Raw genomic sequence first — 27187 nt, 5'->3', positions numbered from 1 at the left:
TTTTCCAAGATTGGAAAGAAGCCCATGCAGGCTGAAGTGTGTGGACTGAAGGGTTTTGGTGCACGGAACAGAAGAACAGGAGATGATTCCCACCCCACTCTTGCCATTGGCACATAATTACCCATGAAGCTTCAATCCGATTTTCTGTCTTTGGTCTTCTGTCCCTTCATACCAATGCTGACAAGAATGTACATTTTATTTTAAAATGCTACCACTCTCCAATTAGCTTCCTACCTTGCATTAATACAAATAATGAAACCCAGCCCAAGAGATATTCATGCTGTCTGATCCTACATGTATTTAATAAAAAGGAGGTTTCACTGAGTTCAGTCAGACTTACTCCTAGGTAAATGTGCACACTGCAATCCCACACACACTTCTAGGGAGCAAACTTGCCTAAACTTTTCAAGTACTGGTAATTATGGTCCCACTCTTGGGTGATGGTGAAAATCCCTTAAACTCTTTCCAGACTTGGTTTCTGCAAAAACTGAACTTCTGCACTCTTTTCTCACCCTTTGCATCTCATTATATTCTACTGTGATGAATATTTGGTATGGGTTTGGGTCTTTGCCGAGAACATTTTGCAATGCTATTTTTATTGCAAACAGAATTTCATAACTAAGTATGCCTGAAGAAGATGACAGTGGTTTAATAGTGAGAGGCAGCTGCAACCACAAACCGATCCTGATTTACCTGGGAGCTCTGACTCAGTGCTGTTGAATTGTTTCTTGCAGACATAAGGAAGTGCCGTCTCACAAGCATAACTCTTCCAGTCACCCTTGTTGGCATCCATAATTGCACACGCAGTTCCATCCAGAGGGGATGAATCCTTCATCTCTGCAGAAGAATAAAAATTAGTATTTAGAGTAGTGAATAAGAAATCAGAGTCTGCATAATTACAGGACTTGGAAGAACCGACGTGTGCATTGTTGTTCCTTCCTCCTTTTAAAAATGGTCACAAACTTCATGGAAGTTTTAATATAATATTCTTGATAGTGTGCTATTAAAATATTTAATAAGGCTGCAAACCTGTGTACACATACCAGAGAGTAAGCCCAACTGAACGCAGTGGAACTTACTTCTGAGTACACATGCATAAGATCACACTGACTAACCGACAGGTGCGTTTACCTGGACTCCAGCTAAGGAAGTTCAATGGCGTATGGTCTGACCACTGCCAGCCTCCAAAATTATCCAGTTGGTTTAATCCAATCCAAAACATGTCTGCAATGTCATCTTTAGCTAGAGGGTTAAAAAAATATCAGATGTTGATATAATTATAGGTGTTCAAGCAACAACATCATACTTGTGACTCAACTGCTGCCCTGAATCCAAACAGCATCTTTCAGTGTAGCTTTTCCTTACCTGGGATATTATGATTATGATTAGAATCTGAGCTGCAATACAACAGCATGGGAAAATGCAGGCACTGTTCCCACAGGTGTTATAAATGCTGTGTAGAATGTGTTCAAACAATAAATGAATTTATTGGACAGTGCCTGTGAAATCACCAGTGATAAGTGAGGACATCATTTTGAGAACTTAAATATTTTCAAAATACTAGCAATGCCTGTGATGCTACAAGTATATTTGGGGTGCCAATTCAGATCTGTTTAAAACAAAGAACACTGCAAACGGGCATGACACAGCATGGCTAGACACATCACATGTATTTGTTCAAGTTGTTGCATAATACTGGATTTTTTACCCTTTTCTGACCAATAGAAATATATGCTGCATTTTGAATTTCCATATTACTTATATGCAGGTGAGCATTTCTCTGCCAAGAAGCACAACGCTGACCTAAGCAGTTGCTTCCTGTAGAAAGCAGCATTGAAATTATGGAGACGGATTCTTTTCGAGATCTGCATGATCTGTAATATGATGGTAGAAAAGCTGATAACTTTTATGGTTGTTTTGAAAAGTTACTGCTTAATAACTTTTTTGTATTAAAATGTAAGTTCTTTTTAACAAGGTTAATTCTGACTTGGAATCTAATAATGCCCCTATAAATCTGCATGAAGGGCAAGTCCATATGCTAAGCTTATTGAGCTTAGTGGCAAATTAATATCCTTTAAAAGGAATGCTATGCTCCAGCATTAGTGCTAATGATATTGTGCTACTGCAAAGCAACACTTGCACAACGTAACTAGTACTTGCAAAGGCAATGTTTGCCACTGAATTTCAGCGGCAAGTCACTTTTCCCCACTGCCTTTGCAAGTGCTAGGCACCTTGCACTAGCATTGGTTTACACTAGAGTAAAGTTCTCATCACTAGTGCTAGGGCACAGATGGCAACTATTAGTTTTCATTCTTGTTGGCCATGGTCAGCAATGGTCTATAGCTCCAGAGCTGCAACTTCTACCCCATCATCGCAAAACATCAGAAATACAGCTATTCTAAGTTTACACATGGTGAAGAAAGCAAAACATTATATCCTTGATAAAATATTGCTGTCTTTCATACTGTAGAATTTGCCTTACTATCCTAAGGTAAGAAATTCAATATATTTTGATTATCCTAAGTCCAGCTCTAGCAATCCCACTACCACATAATGGGATGTACTTTTGCTTAGAGAAAAAAGACACTAAGGGAACAATCCTATGGTCTCTTGATGGTGGTGTCATTAAATGCTGCACGCTGCGTCACTATTGTCACAGTAGTTGTTGAGAAAAGCCTGCACTTTCTCTAGGGATAAAATATATGAAGGCAAGAAAGTAAGGTTACCCTCCTAGTACACATTCACACATTCATGGGAGCAAGTTCCATGGAACTCAGTGGGGCTTACTTGGAGCAGATGTGCACAGACTGCAGTGTAAGGAAGTGAACCTTGCAAGTTGCAGAATTATGATTACAAAAGGCGGGGGGGGAGGAACCTGAAACTGCCATAATAGTCAAAGATCCACTTTCTGGCAAGTATGCCAAGGGTAAATCTCTGTACTTTTGGGGCTTATCTGAATCTGTGAAGTGCTTTTTGAAAAGCAGCTGATTATGTTATATATAGATTAAGTTAACTGAAAATGAGCACATTTAACCTGCTTGGCCCTGTGCCCAAGAAGAATACCACCCAGAAGAAAATAAAACCAGAACTGCTCATGCAAATCCTTTCTTAATCCTTGCATAACATGGATTACACAGAATGTTTCTATATGCAACAGATTATTTTTAATTCAAGCTTCAACACAATTCTGTAGAAAGCTAAGATATACCTTGATCTACATGAATGAACTGGAGCAAGGGGCAGTTTGGATATGTAGGAATATTCACCTGGGAACAAATCTGAACAACATTTAATGAGGTTCAGAAGTAGCCATCCAGAAAGGGAGACCAAAAAAAGAAAAAAAATGAATTCTGAAGCTTTGCATTATTGACTTTTTATACATGATTTATCTTTCATACTTTTCATTTTCTTAATGAAGAACTGTGGCTGAGATATAGTAATTTGTTCCAAGTTGCTAAAAATGTCTGAATAGGAACTTTAGAACTCACACTGCTAGGCCAAAGTCTAGCACTTTATTTACTAAGTAATACTGACTTCTTTTAAGGTACTCTGTGCAGAACTCTCCCTGAACCTCTTCGTCAGAGAGGATCATGCAGAATCCTCACAACTGAAACTTAATAGCTATAGGACAAGACTCAGCTAGAGATATTGAAGGAAATCCTGTTCCATAAATCTCCTGGTGTTTTGTTCCCCTAACTGATTTTTAAAAATTGAAGTAGTTAATGACTTTGTCCAGACATCACAGTTTAGTATAATGAGAATAAGTCACAGCAAGCCCTAAGATCACACATACTCTGCTCTGGAACAACCTCATGGAAGAGTTTTGAAGCTTTTCATTCCATTTTAGATTAACCACAGCCTAGACAAAGTCTGCTTAGTCTTAACTCTGCATTGTTCAAATCCAAGCCACCTTTAAACCATAGCAGATGAAGCTAGTTTTCTTCACCTAATGGTAAGTTGTGGCTTACCACTGTTTGGGGTACAGTGGCACAGTAATTTGTGGTTAATCTAAAATGGGAACTTCTCCATGTAGCCGCATGGGAGGACAGCGGGAGAATCTGGGAAGAGGATCTTATTTTCCTAACACTAAACATTGATGCAACATTGTGCAGTTTCATGGAGAAGGAAGAACTGAGTTGGGGAAATAATGCAAGGGAAGTATTGTTTTCTACTGCATCATCTTTCCTATCTAAATCACATCCCAGTATGTTTTCTTCTGTGTGACCAATAAGAGTTGAGGGAATGCTGGATAGGAAAAATGGTAAAGGGTAGGTAAATTAATGCAATATCCCACCCCCAACTTTCCCAAACCAACTTTTCCCTGCATACAGAGAGAGAGAGAGAGAGATACCTCATGGGAGAGCTTATTCATGGATACCCCGTATTACCCTGGTTGATCCTGAGAGCTTGTTATGCAATTACACAAATAGATTTGATATTCCCCAACTACTAAGGGCAAGAAATACTTGATTAGCCATACTCTGAAATTCAGCACAGTTGAAGAACCACAGCAAGTATGTACACAACAGTTAACAATATAATGACAGAAAAAAGGAGGGGAAAACTAAGAACCTTTCCTGGTTCAGAAAACCTCATGGACAACTTTGCCTTCTGTGTTATGAAATAAACTTGAGTAGCAGGGATTTTGAATAGCTCAGGTGTAGAGAAAAGAGAGCTTCTGCTGTACAGAAGACATTCTCTCTTTCAGGGTATGAGAGCTGGTAGTTAGAAAATTACCTCAAAACTACTGCTCATGTCAAAGATCTTTATGTCTCCTATGTTAATAACTGCTTCTTCTAGAATTCACTGTACACAAATGAACCTACCTTGAATGTAGTGTAGCTCAGATGCACTGGTGATGCTCAGCAAATCTCCTCCTTGCCTCTGGCATGAGATATATGCTTCTTTCCAAGAAAGGGGACCCTGTGTATTTACCTGGTAGCAGCTTCCAGAATCTGCATCATGCTCCCATGTATTTTGACAACCATCCTCTGGTGAAAGCAAAAGAATAATTAAAACCTAAGTCCCATGCAGGCAGCACTGAGTGCCACAAGCACTCAGTAGATTTGTGTTTTGCCCTCAATAAAATGGCATTGACTTGAGAATGATACAGACATATAGTGTATGGACAGTAGTCCAAAGCAGTGCAGCAAACAAGAAGTCCATGTGCATCTGGACATGGACTCCCTACCCAGCATCCTCCTGTTCCATGCACATGTAAAACAAGTGGAGACTAAGAAAGGGGTACACAGTCATTTCTTGTGATGTCTGCTTGCATGTTCCAATGGTCAGGGTAACAAGTGGGCTTTCTGTCCCCAAATCCCACTAGTGAAAACCCAGGTGAAAATACATAGAATACAAGTGAATCACGTCCTACATCACAGCATTGATTCCTCATATGTTCTGCACCAACACTGGAACATTTTATTTATTTTAAGCATTTACAATCCTTATTATTTGGTTGGCTCCATAATTAAACAATTAAAATCCTCTTTCTAATTTATAACATAGAACACAAAAACAGAAGTACAGATATACAACACAAGAGCTTAATACAATTTCTGCCCATGAAGTGTAAAAATAAACAAGACACACTGAAGTAAAATAAATTTTTCAAGATGTTGTTTTATACAGGAATGCTACTTGCCTGGTTTTAAGCAGAAACCCCATTTTCTACCAGTATCAAAATTGGACGTTGTGGAACACCACAGACCATCCTCGAACATTCCATTGCGTATGCAGTCATGATGCCATGTCTTATTCATCAGGAAAGGGAACTCACACGGCTTTCCATTAGAATTCCCATCCCTTGTATAAATTACTACAGAGAAAAGGCCAGAGAAGTATTTAGCATGTAGAATATATATCAATCAACCAATACAGGTCATTTGGAAGTAAGAAATTAACAGCAACTTCAAGCCTTCAACGATGGGGTTTGTATAACTGTAGAACAACATGACATGGTGGGAAAGACCTCACCTTTTGTCCTTCTGTGTTATGCAGACATAGCTGGATTGCAAGAGATTGATCAATGGATCAATTGGACAGAATGGTTTTTGTGTTGTTTCCTCTGTATTCTGTGAGAAGCACAAATGTATATTCCAAAACCAAGGGACTAAGAATAGGGTTTTACGATAAATGGCATAGTGCTGAATCTATTACTAGGTGGGGTTCAAAATGCCCCCAGTGGGGTTCAACATAGGTTTTTCTGAGATGGAGTTTGTTGGAATGCTGATTATTACAATCCCAATGATTTACTGGATTTCTGTATTTCGTGGGCTGAATAGTTTTGTTTTTATCATTCTTGCTGGTTTATATCATAGAAATGTTATTGTCTCTGGTGGATACCTTGAAAGCTGCCTTGTGAGTTCATTTATCCTTAAAGGTGGCTTCTAAACATTTTAACTGAATTAATGTATTAAGAAGTAAGATTTGATCAAGCTAAAGATTACACCATACAGAATTCTTGAATGGTCCTCAAACTGGAATAAGCCGTGCTGAGTTGTCATAAAATTCCACATATATTTTCTGCAAAAATCCATTCAAGGAGAGCCTTTCTATACTTCACAAAACAAGTAAAACTGGCATGCCAGACAGTTTTGCATTCCTATGAAACTGGATTAGAACAAGTTGTTTATGGACTTGAAAAAGAGACTAACAATTTTCTTCAGCTTGACTGATCTCCCTTATCAATGCCAGTCGCTTTGAGTCCACCCAATCATGTTCCTGGCAAAACATATTTTCAGGTTTTAACTGGTATGATCTAACAGAGCTGCCAATGAATATAATGCTTCTGCAAAGGCATAATTACTCATAGTAGCAGCAGAAATTACTGGACCTGAAACTGATATGCCTTAGTCCTCATCTGGTATTGCAGTGCTCGACCTCTGCTATGATATGTCCCTTCAGGTATCTAGGTGGGAAGCATTATGGAGAAATTGCCACAAGCCTGGAAGCAGGCCTTCCTGAGAGGACGCATCCAAGCTAGAGTGAGTTAGGCAACCTATTCGGGCGCATTTAGCAATTTGAAAAGCTATTCTGGGCACCACCACAAAATGGGCACACTGGAGGAAACTATCAGCTCGCCATGATCTTCATTTCCTAGGAATGTCTCAGGGCCCCACATGCAGCCCCATGGAATTTATAGGAAACAAACATGGAAATAGCTAGAAGTTCTCTTTGCTTCGAAGCAATCCCAACTGCCAATAAGGAATTTTAATATAAATGATAAACTATAAGAAGAAGAACAGCAAAGGAGAAGTTGGAACCAAAACAGAAGTCTCTGGGAACACTGGTGGAACACTAAGCTATGGAAATCTTGGTAAACAAATTCTTCTTGCTTTCAAGGAAAAGGAAACTGATTTTAGGTTTGAAAACATTAATCACTCTCAAAGCACATTATCTTAATATTTTTAAGGGCAGTAATTCCAGGACTACACTGTTTATCTGATCTTCCTCCCTACAGCAGTTGTTTAGCTTTCAACACAGTTGTAATGCTAAATAATGTATTCTTTTGAAACAAGTGCTACCATATTGTTGATTGCATTACAGGTTTTGTAGTGGAAACATCAAGACATAACTGGGAAAAGAGTTCTAATGCAAGGAGGCTGTTTGTATGCCATTCACACATGGATATCATGTATTCAAAAACTGTATGCTGAAATACTTTTAGTAGGCTAACTCATAGATCACAAAAATTTTCAGGCTTTTGAGCCTCCACCATCAATCAGGTGGTACTATGTTATAAAAAGAAGTTACAAGATGTTATAAAAATCGGATTAGTAGGGGGTGTGGGATATAAAAGGCTCTCTGAATGTTGTCAGGATACCTATACAGCCAGAGTCATAAAATTATGTGAAGAGGGAGGGTTTGCAATCATTCAAATTCAGCTCTGCCAAGTGATGTGATAGCCTCAGGTTTCAGAGTGCCTGTGTCAACTCAGTGAAAGAATCCTCTGACGGTTGCTGATCAAACCAATTGTTGATTTGAAAATATAAAATCCAGCTGCTTGCCAAAAATCTTTACATCCTGGATGAACCAGGCAAGTTCTTCGGTTGGTGAAAATATATTTTTATATGTATTTTTTATTTGGCTTATATGTTCCTTCTCTGCAACAACAACAACAAATTTAAAAAGCAAAGCATTAAAATGTAATTCAGGCAACATATCCATTTAAAACTGAAACTGAAAAGCTGTCTTGCTGGTACAGATGGGAACTGATCACAAAGCATTTAAGTTTAAAGAGGGATGTCAGTCTAGCTGGTGAAAAGTTTCTCAAGAACATCAACTTCTCCAGTTGTTTCAGTCCAGTTCAACAGGAATACAAAATTAACAGTTTCATCTGCTTCAGTCAATTTGACTGTTTTTTTCCTTTGTCAAGCAAAGCAAGTCTGCATATCCTTCCATTGAGCTTTGCAGAAATTGTATGTGTAAGTGAATAGTAACTCAACATTATTATCCTAGTTCATACTTAAAAGAAACAACAACTTTACTTACTGTAGGTGTGTAATTAAAATAGGTCTATATGATAAACCTGACAGTCCCATCAGATTCCCACAGTGGGGCTCAAACAATTTTGCCTACATACAAATACTCTGGGGTAGTACAGGGAATGCGTCCTATTGCATGGCACAAGTCCATGAACACGTCTTTTGGGATTCTATTACAGTTGTTAATTTATAAATTAAGAATTTCTACATTAAATTAAGACACTGTACTGAGTTTTTAAAAGCACATTCCTGTTCATGGGCTTATTAGCTAACAGACACAATACAACCCTTCCCCCCCCCCGCAAAAAAAGAAAAGAATAGGAAAACAACAGCCAGAAAAGCACATTTTTGTATTAAGTTATAGTTACAGAAGAACAGAAAACTAAATATGCTTTGCAACATGGACTTCATCAACCAAGTTGCACAGCAGCAACAAGAGAGAAAGACACAGGCAGCCTTGATTTATTTGTTCAGACATGCTCAATGTTTTTCCCCAGTGAGAACCACAAATTCATAAAGAGTATGTCTTGTAAGATGTAGTATAACTACAGGCACTTTATGTGAGGCCGGTCATAGAGAATGCCTAGGTAAAATGGAATTGGCAAGACTCCATAACACCTGCATACTTCAAGGGTGCTAAATGCAGAAGTCTGGGGAAGGGGTCAGAAACTTTAATCATTATAGTATTCTCATTTCCAGTTGTTCTAGCTTTACATGGCAAGATTTACCTGGTTCCTTTCTTCTAGGACATGTATTGCTAGAAATAAAGCATGGCCTATAACAACAAAAGGATATATATTATGGTAGTAATTTAAAAATGGGACATGCTTGTTTATTTCTTCCATGCAGCATCTGTCATTCCCGAGGACCTATCCTCCTGTTTTGCAATCTACATCTTACAATACTGAAGTAACTTTCTTGAGTTCAGTGGGCTTATTCTAAGGTAAGTGAGTACAGGACTATAGCAGTAATTAACTTCTAATTAAAAGAACTACCACTGAGTCCTATTACCAGGAGCAATTCTTTAAAATGTGGAGCAGAGCACGGAGAGTTGTAGTCGGATCTGGGACACTTAACTTGAAATTCTAGATCAGCCACACATGACCTTGTGCAAGCCACATTTCCTCAGATTACAAGCTCCTCATCGGTAAACCTAATACAAGCTAACATGTGAAATGGAAATTCAACTTGTCAAAAAAGATGAGTTCAATCGAGTGAATCAACTATTCTTAAACACTGATGTTTTGAAGTTGTAACAATGCAAATTAACAGATTTAATGCATGTGCTTTGAAAAACTAACATTGGGTTGGATCCAAATTAGGTTATGCATGCTTTAGTACCATATAACAAATCAACAGGATTTGTCTTGGTCATGATAAAGTCATCATTTACTCTGGATCTGACTTATTCACTGGATTAACAAATCCTTTATTACATTTTTAGTCAGTCCTACCCGAAGATGTCCAGGGTGCTAAAGCAATCCAGTGGCTCATTATCTGGGAACCTAACCCATTTCATGCCTGAATGGCTGAACCTAGCTTATCCTAGTCCAACACCCCACACAGAACCCCTTGATTACTAGTTCCAGTTGGGTGATGCCTACAATTATACAAAGCACGCAGGGCTGCACCCAACTACTGCAGAATTAGACAGTGAGTTGCAGGACCACCTTTCCTGTGAATTAAGATGGCAAAGCAGCAAATTGTCCGCTCATCTCCCCACCAGTCCTGTCAGCAGAATCTGCCGCTACTGTGTTGCTCCCACCACAGTACAAGAAATCTCCAGGGACACCCTTGCCACAGTTACTGGCTCTGAGGAATAAGCCTTCAAGTCAGGCGTTTGGACGTGGCCGCCTTTCTGAAGAGCCATGCCAGGCACCTTTCTAGCCAATGTGGATCTTGGCCACTGTTCAGAGTATGCAGTAACAGAGGCAACTTGGGAGGTAGACAGCTGGGTGTGCAAGGGGATGGGGCAGGGAGCTTCACTAGGCAGCCTGGCAGACGGGAGGCAGGGAGCCTGACGCAGAAGGAAAAGAGGAGAGAGATGAAGAGGACTGAGAGTTTGCCCAGAACTTGTGAGCAGGTTTTGCTAGCAAATGGAGCCGGAATGAAATTAAGATGGTATGGTTCAAGAGGACTGATTCCTTTAACTAGTGGTGACATCACCTGAGCTGAGTTCTGCTCAGGACACTCGCAACTCTCTCCATGGAAAGGAATGGAAAGCAGATTCTCCATCCCCTTGCAGACCTCCGTACCATTTCTCTAACTATTCCAGAAGGTCCACCAATCCTCCAGAGCAGATTTTCAAGGGGGACGGAGGACTTCAGCTGGAGGGGACGTTGGCTAATATTGCCTCCTCTCCATCCCACTAGCAGAGATATTCTGCCAGATCAGAAGCCATCTCTGGAAGGAAGGAGGAGCCTTTTCATCCACAGGAGGCAAGCTTTAGATTCAACTGAAAAGCATTCCTGAAGTATTTTGCCTCAGTCGCGCAACAGATGGTTAGCTGACAGTATATGACCAGTGTGCCAAGTATTTCTCACGTTTTATGAAATTGCACTTGTATCTCAACGTATTTTGTTAATTCCTTATACAGCCTGTGGTGTGACACAGAATGGCACCTAGGTACTTGGGAATGCTCCTTGATTGTAGTTTGGAGGTACTCATTAATCCATCTTTGTCACTTGAAGCTCAGGAGACATTGGTGGCCTGGAATGCTTTCTACCAGCTCTGGCTGGCAGCCCATCTGTGCCTCTACCTGGACAGGGATAGCCTGACTTCTGTAATCTATGCTCTGGTAATCTCTAAATTAGTTTACTACAACACACTCTACATGGGGCTGTCCTTGAAGATGTTTCAGAAGCTGCAGCCGGTGCAGAATGTGGCAACCAGCTTAATAACCGGGACTTGGAGGCCCAAACACAGAAGACCAGTTCTGGCCCGCTTGCATTGGCTACCTGTATGAGGCCAGTACCAATGCAAGGTGCTAGTCCTAACTTATAATGCCTTACACAGCTTGGGACACAACCCCTGCTGGAGCACCTCTCCCAGCCCCAACTGCCCAGACACTACACTCCTCTGGGTTCTAATCCCTCAAGAGGCTCAGAGGGTGGCAACTGGGGAGGGGAGCCTTTTTGGTGGTGGCCCCCATCTTTGGAACAACCTCCCTGCCATGGCCAGCCTGGTGCCAAATTTGCCAACAGAGTCATTTTCTCCTGGCATCAGAAAGATTGTAAAGATGGCACCAGACAAGCTGCTCCCGGAAGGACGTTCCATAGATGGGGTGCAACTTAGAAGGCCCCTCTTCCATTTGCCATCCTCCTTATCTTGTTGGAGGATGGCTTCCTCAGAAGGGCCTCCTTGCCTTATTTTAGGGGCCAGGTAGGTACATATGGGAGCAGGCAGTCCTTCAGATATTCTGGTCCAAAGCTGTTTAGGGGCTTGGGTGTTAGAACAAGCACCTTATATTGGGTCAGAGCCAGTGCAAGTGATGCATTATCAGGGTAATATGGGCACATGGCCCTTATCCAGTCCATTATCAAGCACAGGCAGTGATTCAGGATGGAAATGCTTCACTTGGGTTAGATGAAAATGAGAAACCTCACTGAAGAAACCTCAGCCCCTACCTCCAAATTACCGAATAACATTTTATTGTTTATATACTTTGTTGTAAACCACCAAGAGAACTTCAGCTACGGGCGGTACAGACATGAAATTAATAATAGGGAACACTTGTGTAAGATTGCCACAGTTAGCAGAAGCAGCACCTGCAGAGAGAGGGGCTGCATTCTTTTATCCAGGTCTAGGTGATGAGAGCCCTGCCTGCCAGGAGCACTTGAAGCACTTGGCCTAGATGTCTTTTAAAGGTGGATGAGTAGCATACATGGCAAGAGAAGAACTACAACTTGCTGCAAAATTATTGATCTTTTTAAGAACAGGGAGGGGACAGAACATGTAAGAACTGTACAGCAGGGTTTTCTGTGCACTGAAACACATTATTGCCTAGTCAGTTTCCCAGCCAATGAGAAAAAAATTACATGGGTTTTAACCGGTATCTAAACCTGCTAGTATGCTGGCTATTTCGTGCTAACCCTTTTATTCTAATAGTGTGGTCCTATCCCTTTTTAGATAAGCAAACAAAACAAAACCCTACAACTCCCAGCATCCCCCAGATGCTGCGAGTAAAGTTGTCTAGGGAACGCTGAGAGTTGCTGAACCTTTTCCTTTTTAAACATACGTTAGGACTATACTTTAAATTATAAAACTTAGAACAAGCTATTGTTTTGAGTCATGAGAATAATTCACACTGAACCTTCAGTTCATGGATTCCCCTTCCTTTCTACTCCTCTGTGCATCAGAATAACAGATGGAATGCTTTCATGGTGCACCTGAGTTAGTTTCAATTTCCCACTGTGTTCAAACTTAGGGAAATTGTTTCCTGTAAACCATGGTTTAATAAAGTAATAAGATCTCAAATCATGAAAACGGGTACAGTTAGACTATCCACAGTTTCCTGAGTTGGGCCAGTACTACAATTTATTCAAGGCCAACAGAGAAACTTTCAGTGTCTTCACATGTGAGGAAGAGTCAAGTATCTGAGCCTGAAGTCCATTGCAGTGTATGCTTTCATAATGTCCAGACCAGGCCACCAATTACCTACTAGTCAATTCAGCATCCTTAAAAGTCAATGACCAAAACCAAACCAAACCACAAAACCTTGTAGGTCACTTTCAGACACCACACTAAGCCAGGTGCAAACAGTGTGATTCTGCAAGTTTTGTCTGACAGCCACTCACTCCGTAATGTTCACTGCTCTAGGAACAGCACCTACATTTACTAAATGAAACCCATGTTGAAATCCCATCTTTCTCCCAAAAAAACAAATGACACAAAGAAAATACATACCATGGTATGGAAGTTTACAAATAGAATCACTGGAATTGCTTCTTCTCCAGATATCGGAAGCGTCAATGCTTACAGACACAATTCCATTCTTTAAAGTCAATTTCTTCTCAGATTCTGTAAGTATTGCGGCATCAACACATCGCCACCACAGTGTAAGAAGGTCCGAGTCACAATCCACAATTTTCAAGGTATTCTGGGATTTGGTATCTAGTCCAAGGCACTTTTGGGATCCCAAATTAAAAAGGCGATGTTCGGAGACCCAGGCCCATAAGGTCTCTTTTGTCTCTCGACAGTCTCCTGCGGTTATCTCCCGGTTTTTAACTTTGATGCACGTGTTGGTTTTTTCATGGCGGATGGCAAAAGCATTATTATCTGCATAAGAAAGGCATATGCTTTAATATTTTTCTTTTGTGAGATGCAGTCAGGCAATATTATAAGGGTGCCATGTTACAGAATGCCCGCTAAAAGAACACCTCCCTAAAAGACTGTAGCACTTTCTATTTATTTACAGTGTTTGTAAATGCCACCTCATAAAAACATTCTAAATTTGGCTTACAATAACAAACATTAAAATGTAACCACAATTCAGTAAAAAAACACTACAGCAAATTAGCAATATTAAATGTTCAAATGTTAACTATTAAATATTCAGAACTCTAAAACAAAGCCTGATATCAAAAGGAACATCAGATGAGCCTGACTGGAGAAAGCGTTCAATAACTGGGATGCCACCCCAAAAACACCCTTTCCACGGAGGCCACTTGATGCATATTACTTGAGGGACACATGGAGAAGGACCTCTAAAGAAAGATGATTTTAGGACCTTTTAAGGTGCAGAAGGTGGGATCTTTAAAAGCCTTGTCTCAAATCATTAAGGATCTGAAAGTTGAAGGCTGCACTTTGAAGTGAGCTCCAGAACAGGCTGAGAGCGGGCACTCTGCATGACCTGGTGTACTATATTCAAGTTGTCCCATGCCATACAGCCTAGGCTGGACTAGCAAATTGCAGGACTGTCCCCAGGGACAAGCCCACAGATAACGTGTTGCAGGAACCCAAAGTGAGATGATTTATCTGTTTCGGTTCTATCTCACCCAATAGTTGACGCTTTCAGGTGGGTTTATAACAGTTCCTAGCAGGACCATAATCCTCCACCCAAAAATCTCTGCACCCTATACAATTATTTTCCCCATAATACAAAATGTAAAAAACAGTTTAAAAAAATGAAACAGTTAACAACTAAAGCTGTATTTAGTATGGAGCAGACATGTGAAAAAAATACACTGATACCCTGATCAAATCATTAGATCATTGCAGATATTTTTCAGTGTCTTGGAAGAGAGGGTTCTCTCAACTCTGTGCCAAAAGGATGACAAAGTTGGCACCAGGTGGGTCCAAGTAGAGAGATGATTCCACAGCAGTGGGGCTGCCACACCAAACGGCCCACTCCTTGTGCCCTCTGAGCCTTCCCTGGGGTTTGGATTTGAAGATAGGCCTCAGATATTAATTGTACTGTACTCGTCAATTGTGGATGGGAGATATACTCCATCAAATATTGCACATCCCAGCCATATAGGGTTTTATAGGTTAGAGCAAGCACCTGGAATCAGGTTTGGTTTAGGGGGAGTGAGACCTGTTTCTTTAGAGAGAGGTGGAATACCATTCACCAGGGCAGACAAATAACCCAAGAACAGTATTTCTGTCTTGCCTAGATGGAGCCTTAATTTATTAGACACAATCCAATTCACCAGAATGTAAATCTCAACACACTGATTTTGAAACCAGTAAATTTTACTGCTACATAGCAATGTAAGGTAAACCTGCTACTAAAGTTTGATCAAGGATAAAATGATCAATGTAATCCATCAAAGAAATGGACAAAGCATAGGAAATCTATTTTTCCTGTGAAATAGCATCCTTTCACTCTTTCTCAGAAATTTAGAATGATTAGGATTATTGTATTTGTACATATTTACATAATTTTCAGAACTTTTATATTTTCAAAAAGTCTTACCCAAAATCCTCACTTCAATTTAAAATTAAATGGAAATTTTTAAAATTTAGCATAAACTGGCAAGTTACCCTGTTCTATAAATCTGTCTTTCTAGAGCTTAAATTAATTTACACATAAAAACACTGCATGTTTACAAAAGCATTTCAGAGTATAGGTTACAGACTCTAAGGTAACTCCCATTCATCATGAACATATATATCTCAGTCCCAAACACCCATTTGGAATTGAAGTTAATATGATGCCCAAATCTGTGACTGTTATTATTGTTATTTATAAAATTGGTATGCCGTCCAATTACTTGCATCCCTGGACAACTTACAGCATAAATAAACTGACGACCCACTCTGGCTGCAAGTTAATAAAATACAACAATAAAGTTCAATATTAAAACATATTAAAATAACGTTTGAATAAAAAGGCCTTGGCCTGGCACCGAGAAACAAATAACGACAGCGCCAGGTGGACCTCTCTGGGGAGCACGTTCCGTAGGCGGGGCGCCACCACAGAGAAGGCCCTGCTCCGGGTGCTCTGCCTCTTAACATCTGTTAGAATGTTACCAACTTGCACAGAGAAAACTGCTCACAGATGACAACTTGCTTCTTATCTAACACATTCTATGGAAATGGACTAGCCCCACTATTTGAACATTAGCTCTCTTCTGTGGTGTGAAAAAGGAGTGTTTCTGTGTTGTACTCTTTGGTATTTTTTAAAGATTCTAGTGATAAATTAATGATGTTTATTGTCCTGCTAAAGGAAACTAGGAGTTTTCTTAAAACCTTCAAAAATAGCAAGTTAACAGTGACTTAAAATTTTTATTCAGATGTTTATTTGGCCGGAATGGTAACATTTTTTTCCTGGAAAAAAGCATGTTTGTGCCTTTGCAGCCCACTCATGGCACAGTCCCTGGAGCCATGCCTCTAGCAATTTGCTGGAAGAAAACAATTATGCTGTGTTTAATGCGCTGAACTGAAACACCCTATTCAACTTCCATTTGAGTATCATCCAATGCTAAAGCAGGTTGTTGAACATGCACATGAATAAATGGACTATCTCCCCCCACACACACACACACACACTGCCCACATAACTTTTCATAGATAATTCTGAGGGGGGTGGGTATAAGAATGGTCAGCATTCACTCCAGCTTGCCAGAAAGCCATGAGTTTTGAAAGCATTTACTGGCCTAGGGCTCAGTCGTTTCATTAAAAATGCAACAAAAACGGGGGGTGTTATATTTGGTGGTTCTTCCACTATGTTTATTTTTTCTTTTTTTTACTTGAGCAGTGTAAATACAGCTTCTGTTTTGCGTTGGTTTAAACATGTCACAAAACAGAATGTCTTTTTGAGACAGAATGTGATCACAATCTTACCCTTGACATTGTGTGTGGTATAATGGCTTGCTCCATAAATATTGAAGAAAAATGGAAAAATTACAAAGTTTAAAAAGATCTGAAGATTTACAATGAAGAAACTAATTGGCAGTACATGTTTTAAAAGACACTAATGTAAATGAAAACAAATATTGAAAGATTTCCTTTGGCAGATAAGGATTTCTTTACCCTTGTTAATCCTTGAAAATGATGTGAGAGAATTTCACTTGTAGTCCTACTCTACAAGTGAATCCTAAATCCTAAAGCAAGTGCATCCTAAATCCTTTGGATTCGGTCCCATGAAGTTTAACTTTACAAAAATATTTACCATTTACTGTGAGTCAAGAACTGGCTAAGTAACATCAACATTATTTGAACCATTCTAATGCAATATGCTAGATAAGTGCATGTAAAGTGCTAAACAAAGAGCTCAATAAAGAAAACGGAGGTCAGGAAAGGCTGTTAACCCAATTTGACATGCCCAAACTTTATTCTGCCAGTGGAAAATCAAGTGGTTATCTCAATCATGCCCCGTTTATAAGCCTTTCTGTCAATTTGTGAACTGGAGTGACAGTTAAAACTGAGAGGTGTAAAGCCAAGAACTCACCAGATAAACCTGAGTCATTTACCTCAACCATGAATATCAAGCGTTCATCTCATCTTTGCACACTATTTTGCAACATAGGGTCGATATAATGTGATAACAACTCACACAGGGTTGTTCCTAGTATCAGTAAGATGATCTACCTGGAGTGCATTGAACTGTCAGAAAATTGCTATATAAATCCAAAGTAATGTTACCATCTGGCTGGCTACTCCCTGAGATTAAAGGTGTTTCCAGACTAGGATTTCACTGTGCTAGGATTTACAAGGTATACAGATTTGTAGCCCTCCTGTGTTTCCTATGCTCCTTTTGTGGCAGTCTTTTGACCCCTCTGGAAGCACCCTAAATTTCTGCCAGCACTGGAGATAGGGCTGTGCTGTGCTGCAAGGCCACGTTCTTGCACCAATCTCTTATTCCTACTTCCCACCTTTTATGACCCAGTCACTTTAAAGGCTGGAGGAGACACATAAGAGCCATACACATAGCTGCCTAGCACTATGTTGTGTAACACAGCTTGCTGCTATGGCTGCTGTGCACACCCATGTCGCCAGCCCTTTCCCAGGAAAGATACCTGGGGCATATCTCCAGCGGAAGAGGGATCAGGGCTGCTGCCAGTGTTCACACCACTGGTGGAGAAAAGAGAAACTATACAAAGCAAAAGTGCTGTTAGACAGAATGTCCTTTCCAACTGTAACTGAATGCCACTCTAGTTCACAGGCAAATGCTCACCACAGATAAGAGTCTTTTTAAACCTGAGAATTGTTCATTATGTATCTTAGGACAGAGAAAGGACACACAGATGTGGGAACCAATTCTAACGAACACAGACGTGTCTGTGGGTAAGATTTATGAGTTGTATCTTCAAGCCTTGGGCTTTTTGGTTCTTTTGGTACCTAAGTGCAAGACCTATAAATATATCCCTCCCTTGGTTTCTTTCTCTCATCATTCTCCCTTTCCTACCAGGTTACACCTGTCCTACCAGGCTGCACTAGTCACTGCCTGCCAGAAAGAAACAAACAAGCAGTCATCCTCTTTCCTATCATGTAGCTAGGAGCTCTGAATACAACCTGTAAAGCATCTGGAAACTACAGTTACAGACCAAGAGGAGTCTGAACAAACCATGCAAATGAGCTCGAGCTACTGAGAGCTGCCCCTAAAAAACAAACTAGCTACAGCCCTACATATTTCTCCCCTCTTACAGGAAGAGTGCCTGGAAATTTTCAAAGGTTCCTAAATTGTAATGTGGAAGAAACTCATGAAAAATTTGAGCAACTTTCTCTGTTGTTGCCTTTGTGGAAGTGTGAGTCAGTTAAATGCTGGCTTGGCAAGTTTCTCTGAAGTCTTTTTACACTTGAATTTTGCAGACACTTTATTTAGCATTATTAAACCTATTAACTTCATCATTAAACTGCTGTTTAGTTCTACAACCACTAGTGGTTACCTATTATATCCAAGAACTAATTCTTACATAAAAAAGCTAATCCCTTGGGTTATGTCCACAAACAAGTTTCATTCATGACAGATCCAGGGCTTCACTGCTAGTTCAAAAGTAGAAAACAGCCTCCAGGAGCTAGGCTGCACAAGATTTTCCAAAACCTTTCTTTACCAGAGATGGTAAGTTTTGAACTGCAGGTACTCATCATCTTCATCTGAAACAGGAGCAAGTCTTTTGTAAAACTTTTGACTGAATAATCAAGACCAAGCCATCCTCAAACCCTTTGTACAAGGGAAAATCCATTCAGTCCCCTTTCCCTTCCCACCAGGAGGACTGCTGCCAAACTCGAAAGGAACAGGAAAGCCTGAAGCTAATCAAGACTCCTTTGCTTTCACTCTGCTGCCATGATTCCACCAAGACATAACTTCTTTACATCAGAAAGGGATCAGATGGTATGACTGCATTGTGGCTTATCCTGATCTGATTAATCAATATTCTAGCACTGTCAAAAACCTCATGTGGACACATCCTAACACTGCTGGCTATAATCTGTTTTTACCAGATATGCCCGTTTCCTAATGTTTGTTGGCTGCTTGCCCTTACTTGAAAAACAAAATACCTGCCTCCCTTTTCACCCAGTGTGCCCAAACAGCAGCTTCCTCAAAAGCTAGTTCTGTCCTGCAATTGCACAGGAGATGGAGGGGGAAAGGACAATTTCTAATAATGCAGGGAAGAGGTAACAATGTACCAACATTTTGGCACAACATTTGCTTTCATGGATTGGGCCCTGCTGTTCAGAAAAATGTGGGTATACTATGGCTTACAGACTAACCATTTATTATGGCATAACCTTTCGTGGGTACCACAACCCTTATTGCTAGTGACTTTTATCACAGCACTACAGGTAAAAATCAAGCAATGCACCAGCTGCCTGCACCATGGAAATATAGTTACCAGAGGGAGTTGAACCCCTGCCTGTTAGGCAAGTATCTTACAAAGCACATAGGCATTGTAGGATATGGGGGAAGCGTCAAGCCTGCTTGCAGGCAGCTTGTTTTTCCCTGAAGGGAAACAAAACAATCAGCAGGGCCCTCGCCTGTCACCACCCAGCTTTTCTCTTATAGCTCCAGTCCATTTCTGGAATTCCCCTGCTCCGCCCAAGGGCTGCGTTCCTTTCTTTATATTAAGTTCGATGGGAACTGGAAGCAGGCCAGTCCCTCGGCCTCTGAGTCATGCCGAGAAAGGGTTCTCTCGCAAGCGGCTCCTGGGAACGCGCAAGCAACTCCTGCAGCAACGCTTTATTCCATAGCTGCTGAAGCAAAAACGAAAGTCGACCCTTGGCTGCCCTGCCGACACGGTGTGAGCTCATGGGCAGAAAACGCCGCTGGGGCTTCTGCGCCACAGACACACCAGAAGCGCTTGGCCCAAGCGACGGGGTACTCTACACATGCTCTGCAGCTTAGCAGTACTTCGCAAGCTGGGCAAAGCCCTGTCACAGAGCTAAAAGCCCAGTCCAATCATGGCTCCAAACTTTGCTCTAGCCTGTCACCGAATACGCAAGTGAGCGAAAAAAGCCTGCGCCCCGTCCGTGCGCTCTGACGGAACGGCTGTTTGCTTTTGTTTGATCCGCCTAGATAAACATGTATTTTTCTAGGAATACATAATAATTCCACTCTCCGAGGGCCAGAGCTCCTTCGAGGGAAATTCCACTCGCCGTGGGGATCCCCGTTGCAGGCTAGGGGAAAGCGCTGGTCTCCCTGCAGGACTTCCCGCCCTCTGTCCCACGCCCGCTACTCGCCCCCCGCCGTAAGAGCTCGCCCCCTCCGCAGCAGCGCTTCCAGATGCATCGCTCCTGCCTCTGCTTCAACATCCCGAGGCACACAGCCACGCCGCAGGCTTCCAAGCCTCTCCACCGGCGAGGTTGCGCAGTCACTGGCCGGCACTCGTTCCCCCCCCCCCCCCCAGCTCCTCCTTCCCCCGCCGGGCTCGCGTCCCCGGGGGCTGGGGCGAGTCAGCCCGCGCCAGTGCGCGCACAGCTTGGGGTCCCGTCCCCAAGGCGAGCCCGTGGCCGAAGCCCCGCTCCCGTACCTGAAGAGGCCGCCGGGAGCGCGCAGAAGCCGCGGCAGCACAGGCTGCAGACCAGCAGAGCCACCCAGCAGGTGGAAAGGGAGCGCCGGCGCGTCCTCCTCATCCTCCAGGGAAAAGTTGCCGCGAGCAGAGCGGGCACGACGGCCGCGACGGAGCCGGTGCCTTTCCGGAAAGGCTGCCCCCGCCCGCCTCGGGCGCTCGCAGGCTCTTAGTTACGGTCCGCGTGTGAGCGCGCCGGTGCCGCCGACCACAGAGTGGTGTAGGCTTCGGGGCCAATCACGGGTTTTTCCGCCTCGCCCGGGTCTTGAGGAGCAAGTCGTCGGCAGGCGGCAGGCAGGCAGGCCGCAAACTGCCGGCATCAAAAAACGCTGGCGACGTTGCTAAATATATACCTATATATGTTTCTATTACGCCCTCGACTTCGCAGCGTCGTTTAGGCGAGAGCCCCGCCCTCGCGGCGGAGAAAAGGGATCGAAAGCGAAAGGCGCTTTGGCCCGGGAAGGCGCCCGCGGGAGAGGCGCTGCGCCCTCGCCACGCAAACTGCCCGCCGCGCGGAGAAGGGACTGCGAGCCATGCTGGATCGGACTGCGTTTAGCATTCCGTTTGCGCGGCGGGCAGCCCTCCGCTTGCGGGCGGTGCATGCAACAGCACCCGCGCCGCCTTCCCCAGCGACTGCTGTGCGTAGGCACACCGCCTCATGCTGGCGGTAGCGTGTCGTCGTCGGGACTCAGTTCCTGCTACAGACTCAAGAGTGCTGCACGGGAAACATTGGACATGATTGTGCATTATAGTTTAAACCTGGTGTCGTCGCAGTGCGATGTCTTGTGGTCGTTGCCCCTTGCTTTCACTCAAGGCTAGTCTTCCATGATCCGAGGCCGGCTAGATGCATTGGACTGCAACTCCCATCAAGTCCAGCGTGAATGTCCACCTAGCCCAACACTTCTGGACTGATAGAATTGCATCCTAGCGGTGTGAGTGGGGTTGGGGAGTTTTTATCTTCTCCGTGTGGATTCACAAACACTACTATACATAACTCAGTTAAATATAGCAGTTTAACTAGCAAGCGATAAGATTGAAAAATATTGTGTGTGTGTGTGTGTGTGTGAATATTTGATAAGCATTTTTTTTGCAAGTCTGGCACATTTTCTACCAATGGCAGAGCCTTTGCTTTGCTGCCTGATGCTTTCCAGCGGATGACATAATAGTTCCTCTTAACAGCTGTTTTGTGTTTATGTAAACAATCAGTGAATCGCCTGCACTCCACTCTCTGCATTCAGTTCCAAGACGTGCTTAGCCCCCTCTGGGACTCGGAGGCAAATGCCAAGCTGCCACAAAGCCTCAAGGAGCGCAAATGCTGCTAAAAGTGCAGGCTCGCTTGGCTATCAGATGCAGTATTGCCCATCACAGAGATAAGGATGCCTTGTAAAGAGAGACGTAGTTACGTGGAAGGCTACAGAAGAGCACAAGCACCGATGGCCTGTAGCTGTGCTCTGGTGGTGCTCAGAAGGTGCAGGGTTAACATCCATTCAGGCCCAGAGCACTGGAATAATATCTGTGCACTAGCTGCTGGGCTCATGCCTTGTTTTTCCACTGGTAAACGAGTAAGCAGGGTGTTGGAAAACAAACTGGGGAGACAGTGCAGCTGGCAAATCACAGGCTTAGTGTGATCACAACATGGTTCTTGTTAGTAATCTAAAAGCCACATTTTGTACTAACTCTACAGTTTCTGAACAGGCTTCAAGGATAGCACCAGATACAGTAGTCTAAACTGGGGGCTACCATCACATGGACAGCTGAGGGCATGTTCACTCAGTGAACTGAATAAAAAGCGAAAGTGATTTAATTCTATACCGACTTACCCCAGAGTAAGTCCCATTGTTAAGTCTGGCACCTATTTATGAGCAGACAGTTATAGGATTGTATTTCTTTGTAGAAATGCAAAAGTATCTTTACTTGGATAAAGCACTATTTCATTTTAATTAAAACGGGTTAGAGCTGGACTAAATTTCACTTTTTCCTTAGAGAAATCAACAGGATGTAAATTAAGCAGTGACCATCCTGAACCAGTGATTTCAGTGGACCTGAGTTCAGTTAATCTAGTCATTCCAATTCAATGCAATGGATCTTAACCTCCAAGCATTTTTAAATGCATCATAAGCAGCCTGGGAATATAATATTATGAATACAGTGGTTCTGATGTTTCTAAGATGGAAAAGAAGAAATCCAGTAATGAGATCTGTGTGCATAATAGGACAAAGATTACATTTTTTGTAGAGCTTATAATGTGATGTAAACCCAGAATGGCTATTTTCAGTGATATAAAATTAAATTAAGAGGAGCTGTAGATCAGAAGGTTTATTCACAATATATAGAGGAAAAAGCAGTTCTAATCCAAGGAATTTCATTCAAGTGCATGCATTTAGGTCTTCCATTAAAATAACCTTCCTGATTATAGTTAATTTAGATGAGAATATTCTAGTCAAGCAGTTAATTTAAATTGGGATCACAAATAAAACAGTAGGAAGATGTAACAAAGAACTTGACATAGATACCTGCTGCCATAACAAGACAACAGAAAGCATCTAACTGAATATCCTTTTTTATATTTTTGATTAGCCTTTGGTGAAAGGTTTCTGCAGCAGAATCTATTTTGTTGTTGTTATGTGGTATCAAGTTTTCTCTGACTTATGGCAACCCGATGAATGAAAGCCCTCCAAAATGCCCTGTCCATGCCAGCACGATCCAGCTTTCCCAAGTACAAGGCTGTGGCTTCTCTTATGGATTCAATCCATCTCATATTTGGACTTCCTTTCATCTTCTGTCTTTGACTTTCCCTAACATGGTGGCCTTCTCCAGGGAGCCTTGCCTTCTCATGATGTGTCCAAAGTATCACGGCCTCTGTTTTTGCTTCTAGAGAAAGCTCTGGCTTGATTTGATCTAGTATCTACTTGTTTGAGTTTCTGATGGTCCAGGGTATTTGCAAAGCTCTTCTCTAGCACCATGTTTCAAATTTCAATTTTCTTCCTGTCTGCTTTCTTCATAGCCTAGCTTTCATCGCCATGCATTGTGATTGGGAGCCATTGTGATCAAATGGTTTGAACGATCTTGACCTTGGTCTCTAGTGAAATGTCCTTACATTTGGTGACGTTTTCTGGTTCCTTCATTGCTGCCCTCCCAAGTCTCAGTCCTTTGAATGGCTACAGTCTGTATTTGAATTGATGACTGAGGCAACATATGTGAAATCACAATTTCAGTTTCTTTATTAATAGCACTAAAGTTCTGTCATTCTTCTGTGGACATGATATTTGTTTTCTTAATATTCACCTGCAGTGCTTTCTTTTACTTTAACAGGAGTTGTTCTAAGTCATTGCTGCTTTCTGCCAGTAGTAGATTGTCATCTGCATATTTTAAATTAGTGGTGTTTCTGCCACCAATTTTCACTCCTGCCTCTCATACGAACCAGTTTTCCTTATGATAGGTTCTACATACAGATTGATCAAATAGGGAGATAAAATGCATCTTTGTGTGACACCTTTGCCTAAGGGAAACCATTCTGTTTCTTCATATTCTGTCTTAACTATTACAGTGATCAACAAATATGGAAAACAAAACAATGACCCACAGACTGAAAACATTCAACAAATATATATTCCAATGCTCAAGAAGGGAAATGCAGAAGAAGGCCATTGTATTAATCTCCCATGCAAACAAAGTTATACTGAAAGTGTTGCAACAAAGAATAACACCGTATATGGAGTGAGAAATTTAGGGGTTTTGACAGGGAAAGAGACCTGACAGTGGGGGTATCTTATCGCCCTCCAGGTCAACTTGAGACCCTGGATGATGTCCTGACAGGCCAGATTCTAAGGATATCTCGGGGGAGAGTCACAGTAATTATGGGAGATTTCAATCTCCCGGATATTACTTGGGAGACTCACTCGGCAGTGACAGTCAGGTCTCGTTGCTTCCTAGGAGCTATAGAGGGAGGGTTTTTCACACAGTGGGTCCAAGAGGCGACAAGGGAGGGAAACATCCTTGACTTGGTCTTGACCAATAGGGAGGAACTGATAGATGAAGTAACTTATTTTATATTGTTAATTTATATTATTATAATTTATATTATTTTAATTGATTCATGTTGTGAGCCGCCCCGAGGCTTCGGCGAATGGGGCGGCATAGAAACTTTCTAAATAAATAAATAAAGTACAGATTAGGGGAGCTCTGGATGCGAGTGATCACTTCATCCTTTGCTTTGAGATCAGGGGACTGGGGACGTGCAGCAGGTCGAGCACTAGAAGCTGGGACTTCAAGAGGGCCAACTTTGGCCAACTGAAGGCCAGACTGGGGAAAGTCTCCTGGGATAGGTTACTGGAAGGTAAGCGAGTTGAGGAGGGGTGGATAGCACTCAAAAGGGAGGTTTTGGAGGCGCAAGCCTTGACGATACCTCTAGTCAGTAAGGTGGGGAGGTGGAGGAGAGTGCCGCCATGGATGCGAAAGGAGGTGGTTAGAGGGATTAGATGAAAGAGGAACCTCCGTAGGAAATGGGTACTGGGGAAAATAGACAAAAGGGTATACCGGGAGGAGGAAGCCCGTTGCAGAAGGATTCTTCGCAAGGCTAAGGCTGATTATGAGCTGTGACTTGCCACGAATATCAAGAGCAACAAAAAGGGCTTCTTTCAGCATGTAAATAGGAAGAGGAAGGGGAGACAAGTGGTGGGACCACTAAATAAGGAGGAAGGCGATCCAGTGACTGATATGAGGGAACAGGCACAGATGCTAAATGACTATTTTGCCTCTGTGTTCTCCCCAAAGCAGGATGGGGGATATCCGCATAGAGATTAGATGAGGGTGGGGACTTAGAGGCACAGATTAGAGTCACCCCCCTTGAAGTCGAGGGGCTCCTCAGGGCATTGGACATTACAAAGGTGCCAGGCCCTGACGGGTTACACCCAAGAGTACTTAGAGAGTTGGCAGGGGTTCTCTCACGCCCGCTGGCCTCCATTTTTGAGGCCTCGTGGAGAATGGGTGAAGTTCCAGAGGACTGGAGGATGGCGTCAGTGGTCCCAATTTTCAAAAGGGGTAGTAGAAAGGACATGGGGAATTATAGACCGGTTAGCCTTACGTCCATTGCAGGAAAAACAATGGAAAGGCTCATAATAGAGAGAGATCTAGTGATGCTAGATAGGGAAGGGAGGCTGACAGCCACACAACATGGCTTCTGCAAAAACAGGTCCTGCCAGACAAACCTTGTGGAATTCTATGACAAGGTTTCCAGATGGCTAGATGGAGGGGATGCAGTGGATGTAGTATACCTGGATTTCAGCAAGGCCTTTGACAAAGTGCCCCATGATATCCTGGTGGAGAAACAGGAGTTTTGGGATACACCAAAGCACTGTCCGGTGGATTAGGGCATGGTTGACTGACAGTAAGCAGAAGGTAACCATTAGCGGGAAATCATCGGGATGGAGGCCAGTAACAAGCAGGGTCCCCCAGGGCTCTGTCCTGGGGCCGATCCTATTTAATCTTTTCATTAACGACATGGGAGAAGGGGTGAACAGTCTGCTGATCAAATTCGCAGACGACACTAAAACTGGAGCAGTGGCCACAACTGAGGAGCAGGTACTCCAGATCCAAAAGGATCTGGACAGACTATGGAAGTGGGCAGGAGACAACAGGATGGCGTTCAATGTGGATAAGTGCAAGGTCTTGCACTTGGGGCATAGGAATAGGTGTCATAAGTACAGGTTAGGTGACAAGTGGCTGGAGAGCAGCACTTGTGAAAGGGACCTTGGGGTACTGGTTGACTGCAGGCTAAACATGAGTCAGCAGTGTGATGCGGTGGTCAAGAGGGCAAACGCCACCCTTGGTTGTATAGCCAGAAGTGTGGCTTCTAGATCAAGAGAGGTATTACTACCACTCTACACGACTCTAGTGCGCCCGCAATTGTGCTCAGTTTTGGGCCCTTCATTACAGAAAGGATATAGCCAGGTTGGAGTCAGTGCAGCGTAGGACCACAAGGTTGGTGGCCAGTTTGCAGGGGATGGGGTATGAGGCGAGACTGAGGGAACTGGGTCTCTTCAGCCTGAAGAAGAGGAGACTCAGAGGGGATATGTTGGCGACATACAGGTATGTGAGGGGATGTCACATGGAGATGGGTAGAGACCTGTTCTCCCCTGCAGAGGAAGGCAGGACACGCTCCAATGGAGCAAAGCTCAGGGAGCCTAGGTTCCATTTGGATGCCAGGAAGCATTTCCTGACAGTCAGGACCCCAAGGATGTGGAATGG

General features: G+C 42.6%; 1 protein-coding gene across 1 annotated transcript in view; it reads right to left on the bottom strand.

The window, feature by feature from the left end:
• Positions 1 to 21296, bottom strand: part of LOC123021715 (lymphocyte antigen 75-like) — a 61128-nt gene extending 39832 nt beyond the window's left edge. Inside the window, exons 1-6 of the mRNA XM_044426744.1 lie at positions 20903 to 21296; positions 13395 to 13766; positions 5648 to 5821; positions 4827 to 4991; positions 1132 to 1242; positions 694 to 837 (exon numbers count right to left, since the gene is read on the bottom strand). Coding sequence (XP_044282679.1) covers positions 694 to 837; positions 1132 to 1242; positions 4827 to 4991; positions 5648 to 5821; positions 13395 to 13766; positions 20903 to 21005 — 1069 coding nt within the window. The 5' untranslated portion in view covers positions 21006 to 21296. The remainder of the gene's footprint in view (positions 1 to 693; positions 838 to 1131; positions 1243 to 4826; positions 4992 to 5647; positions 5822 to 13394; positions 13767 to 20902) is intronic.
• Between the last annotated feature and the right edge of the window lie 5891 nt (positions 21297 to 27187).

This window comes from Varanus komodoensis, unplaced genomic scaffold (genome assembly GCF_004798865.1).
Source record: "Varanus komodoensis strain SLA01 unplaced genomic scaffold, ASM479886v1 scaffold177, whole genome shotgun sequence".
Taxonomy (NCBI): Eukaryota; Metazoa; Chordata; class Lepidosauria; order Squamata; family Varanidae; genus Varanus; species Varanus komodoensis.
Note: the sequence above shows the minus strand (reverse complement) of the source record. Positions and strands in the feature narration are given on the sequence as shown.